Source organism: Branchiostoma floridae, chromosome 15, assembly GCF_000003815.2.
Source record: "Branchiostoma floridae strain S238N-H82 chromosome 15, Bfl_VNyyK, whole genome shotgun sequence".
In the NCBI taxonomy this organism is placed as follows: domain Eukaryota; kingdom Metazoa; phylum Chordata; class Leptocardii; order Amphioxiformes; family Branchiostomatidae; genus Branchiostoma; species Branchiostoma floridae.
This window is the reverse complement of record NC_049993.1, coordinates 18321824-18325899: the sequence shown is the minus strand read 5'-3', so window position 1 is coordinate 18325899 and position 4076 is coordinate 18321824. Positions and strand designations below refer to the sequence as shown.

General features: G+C 43.3%; 1 protein-coding gene across 1 annotated transcript; it reads left to right on the top strand.

Annotated features, from left to right (window-relative positions):
- The first annotated feature begins 1365 nt into the window (after positions 1 to 1365).
- LOC118431606 lies at positions 1366 to 3860 on the top strand. The gene is made up of 3 exons (XM_035842848.1): positions 1366 to 1792; positions 3133 to 3421; positions 3596 to 3860. The coding sequence occupies exons 2-3, from the start codon at positions 3150 to 3152 to the stop codon at positions 3858 to 3860; spliced, it is 537 nt and encodes a 178-aa protein (XP_035698741.1). The 5' UTR covers positions 1366 to 1792; positions 3133 to 3149.
- Positions 3861 to 4076: the final 216 nt, after the last annotated feature.

Sequence of the window (4076 nt, the reverse complement as noted above, 5' to 3'; positions counted from 1 at the left end):
TAATGCTCCACATGCGATAGCTTTTAGAACATCATTTGTACATAGTTGTGTTTACCTCCATATGGAACATGTTTGTACTGATCAGACTGAGTTGTACTGCATGTAGTTATTTTTGAAGGATATGGTAAGTTTTTGGATATATTTGTGCATCTGGAGTTATGTAGCCTTAGACATAACAATTCGTCCGCTCATAAGGGACTGACAGGGAAGCCCGAGCGTCACTCAGAAAACAGCACGTTGTTTTATACCTAACATCTGCTTGGAGACCTTATGTGACTCTCTACGTGTCTTTTTATTCAACTGTCCATCTGCATATGTAACGTTATGACAAATATCTGGCACCAGACTGCAACAATCTACACCACTTTTTTCAACTATCCAACCTAGTTTCACTAGCGTTATAACATATGTTGTACATATTCTTTGTTTTTCATGTTTGTCCCTGTGTCATATGGGCCAGTGAGAGCCTGACATAAAGAAATAATAGTAATGATAATAATAATAACTACAGTCATGGCTAACGTTACCTGGCTAGTGTCACCTCTACAAGTACAATCATTAGGCTACAACACAACATATTTGCCTATTTTCGTACTTTCTCGTCATCTTGACCATCCCCGAAAAAGAAAAATTCATTTTTTCCTGAAATCGGGCGAAAATTAATGAGCGCCGTGATGTCATCCATAAAATTTATTAGCTGTGGCCTAACGTGTAGCAACGCTAACAACAAGCGCACGACCTCTGGCAGTTGGCAACGGTATTGCAGCTGGCCAGACATGACTGAATCGCCCCAAAATTCCAGCCAAAATAAGACGCAAATCAGAAGTGTTTGTAATTCCATTTGGCTCTAGATTTTTGTTATTGAACGTTTTGTGTCCGTCTGTACCACACAGGCTGACACCACTGTTTATTGCAAGGGAGTCATTCAGCACCAAGGACAGGGAAACCTTTCTCGGTGTGTCATTAGTAAACGCTGGTCCCACGCCTGGGGAGCGAGGCTAGCTGTTGATGCCCCGTAAGTCAACTCTGTTGCTGGTGTAGGATGTCAAGGGCACGTGAATGAACAGAATCCCTGTAAACTGCGCGATTGCAAGTTTTATTTCCACGTAATCTTAAACAATCACTATCTAGGGTTCAGGTATGGCATCTAAATCCAAATAGAACAGATTTTATTATCACAAGACATCCCAAGACATATTACCGTGATAATTTCTATCATATATTAGCTACATTACTCTAATTTAGACTGATTTTAAATGACATAATATGTAATTCTGTTTGTTTTATTGCCAGGCAGTTTGTTTATTGGTTCCATCCTGCCGTAACATGAGCCAGTTACCAGGCAACCTGATTGTTCCAACAATCGTGACGTCACGGCTAGGATACCGGGACAGCTCAGCCGAGTGCGGCTGTGTTCCGGTCGTGCTCGCGCTAAAACTCAGGATTTCAGCAGTCAGGCGGCGTGTTAACCGCCCAAACCCGCATCAAATATTGTTCAGACATTGTTACAACTACCACCATCATGGGACCGGGTTAACTTGGTAAGAATCAGAGTTTAACGGCGTCAAAAGGACGACCTTTGACGTGAGAGCTTCTGTCTGGGGAGCCGCCATATTGAAAACTGCAACTGTTGACGCCGGACAGTCGACAGACAGAAACAAGCCTTAAAAGCGATGACTGACTGAACTTAAGAAGATTGTAGCGGGACAGAAGACTCAGGAACACACCATACATCCTTCTGCAGCAATTCCACAAGTTTACCACAACTCAGCACATTTTGTTTGAGACTAAGGTAACGTTAAGTGTTTATCATTTGAAAATCATGGCACTAGAAAAGTAGCAGAACATTTTCCTTGACAAGTAGCAGAACATTTTCCTTGACAAGTAGAGGCTCAGTTTTCTCTTTCCTTCTTTAAGTACAACGGGTTGGACTGAGAAGTCACATAAGGTAAGATGACTTCTATGTTAAAGTCAGAAGTTAAGGAGGAACGTTTTATCAGATAAAATGTGCCTGTAGCATTGAAGTATATAATGTTTTGTTTTTTTTCGCTAACGTTTTACCGTGTTGACAAGCAAAAATATTCGAGCTTTGATCGTGGTTTATACCTTGATACTCCATCCAGGAAAGACGGCTTCAGCCTGTTTATAAAGACCAGGAAAAAGGTGACTGATACATGACAATTTCTGCACAGCGTACTACTTAATATAAATGATATAAAAGATGATAATTTGTTGTTTTTGTCAGCGGGTATGGATTACTAACTTTCGACAAAACATGTCTCGGTCAACGCTTATCTATTTGTCGAGAAAAATACACACGTTTTGTGTTCTATGAGTGATTTTGGAACTTACTGATGTCCAGTTATTTGACATCTGTTGTTTGTTATGGCATGGCAGTGGTAGTTGACTTGAGTAGGCCGTTCAGTGTAAGACATGGCAGGATAAAACATGTCAGATTCAGTTTGGAAAATGCTGGTTTTCTGGTTAAAACTGTGTCCTTTTTCATGTCAAGGTAGGTGTTGGTTCTGTGATTTATGTAAAGGTAAAAACAAAGCATTGAAACCATGTCAGGAAGGACATTCTCCTACAGTCATTACCAGTAAAGTATAATTATAAAGCTTCAGCTTCATTGCTAGACTTGTTTCTTACTTAGTGCTGGAATTTTGGGGATGCCACAAGAGCGGAGCCTTGTTTCTGTTGCCTTTATAATGTCTTTGACTTCTCTGACCATCAACTGAGAATTGTAGAGGAGCCATGTTAAGATTTCCTTGATACTTTCAACCAGGATAAAAACATTGTATCAGCAACTAGTGAGTTTTTATCTGCTGTATAAGTTCTTTATGTGATGATAAAAGTATTAGAAGAAAGGCTGGGCAATGTCCAATTGTAAAGTTTATGAAATCTGACTGTTTATCAAGACATTTCACACTCACAGTAAAAACTGTTGGAAAGTAAAGCATCAAACAACAACTATATACATGTACAGGGTATAGACCAACTAGAGTATCAACATGGCAAGTAAGAGTTAAAGAGAGAAAAATCCAAAGTGGGTAGTTTGACCTTAAAGAGCAAAGTTTCTAGCAATTTTCTTCAAACTTGATGTTAGATTATACAAACTATTTTCTATTCCAGGCCCCATCCCATCCACCATGTACAGAAGACTACAAGAGATCCGTCAGTCCCATGAGTTGTGCCGTGTCCCCAACCCCCCCTCCAACCCCAAGCCAGCCAACCAGGCACCACAGGATGTCCAGCGCCAGACCCGTATGGTCCGCAGAAACCTCCGCAAGGCCCCCCAGGTCCTCAGTGTGGACACGAACGAGGTGATGGACTTCTGTGAAGAAGCCGATCGTCACCTGAAGGCTGGGCACAGACCTGAGTACATTCCACCCAGAGGATTCTCAGACAACATGCCAAACAGGTGCAGCCTTTGAGATATTGTAAATAATAGATTGTTCAGGGACTTTTCACTTGCTCCAGAAGTCTTGTGGCAACAACCTATGGAAATGTAATTGTAGGGGTGTGTACCTCATTTGCTGTACTCAAATTACAGCCCTATTCAGTGCACTGACCTTTCCCTTTTTTGTACCTGAAGATACATGAGATCATCCCCCACAGAAGAGGAGCTGGATAGAGCCTTAGACGAGCACGCGGAGAGACTGTACCACCACAAACTGCAGACCCAGATGTTTGGGGAGGACTTCAGCGCCTCAAAGCTGCCACCAAAGAAGCGAGGTAAGAAAGTCCGCGCTCAGGAGAAGCTCCACCAACTCGAGCAGGAGCGCCACAACGCCGTGCCCTTCAGCCATGAACACCAGCTGCTCCGAGCGGCGTGCACCACGGCAGGACATGTCCGATAAGACGACCCGTAGAGCGCCCGCACAGCCCGGCCTGGTTGGAGGACGGAACCACCGCACCCACGACATGCAGGGAGCAGAGAAGCCGCGGTACCAGGTGCATCCTGAGTCTGATGATCACGATGAGGCCGTCTACATCACCATGGAAGACCTGGACTTCCGCGACAACAGACTGAAGCAAGCAGCCGACTCGGATCTCTCCTCGGACAGGACTGGTGA

What these genes read in the sequence shown, in the direction of transcription:
- LOC118431606 (XM_035842848.1), top strand. Translation starts at nt 3,150, where the DNA reads ATGTACAGAAGACTACAAGAGATCCGTCAGTCCCATGAGTTGTGCCGT. An exon ending in TCAGACAACATGCCAAACAG is followed by an intron (nt 3,422 to 3,595) that starts GTGCAGCCTTTG and finishes TTGTACCTGAAG; the next exon opens with ATACATGAGATCATCCCCCA.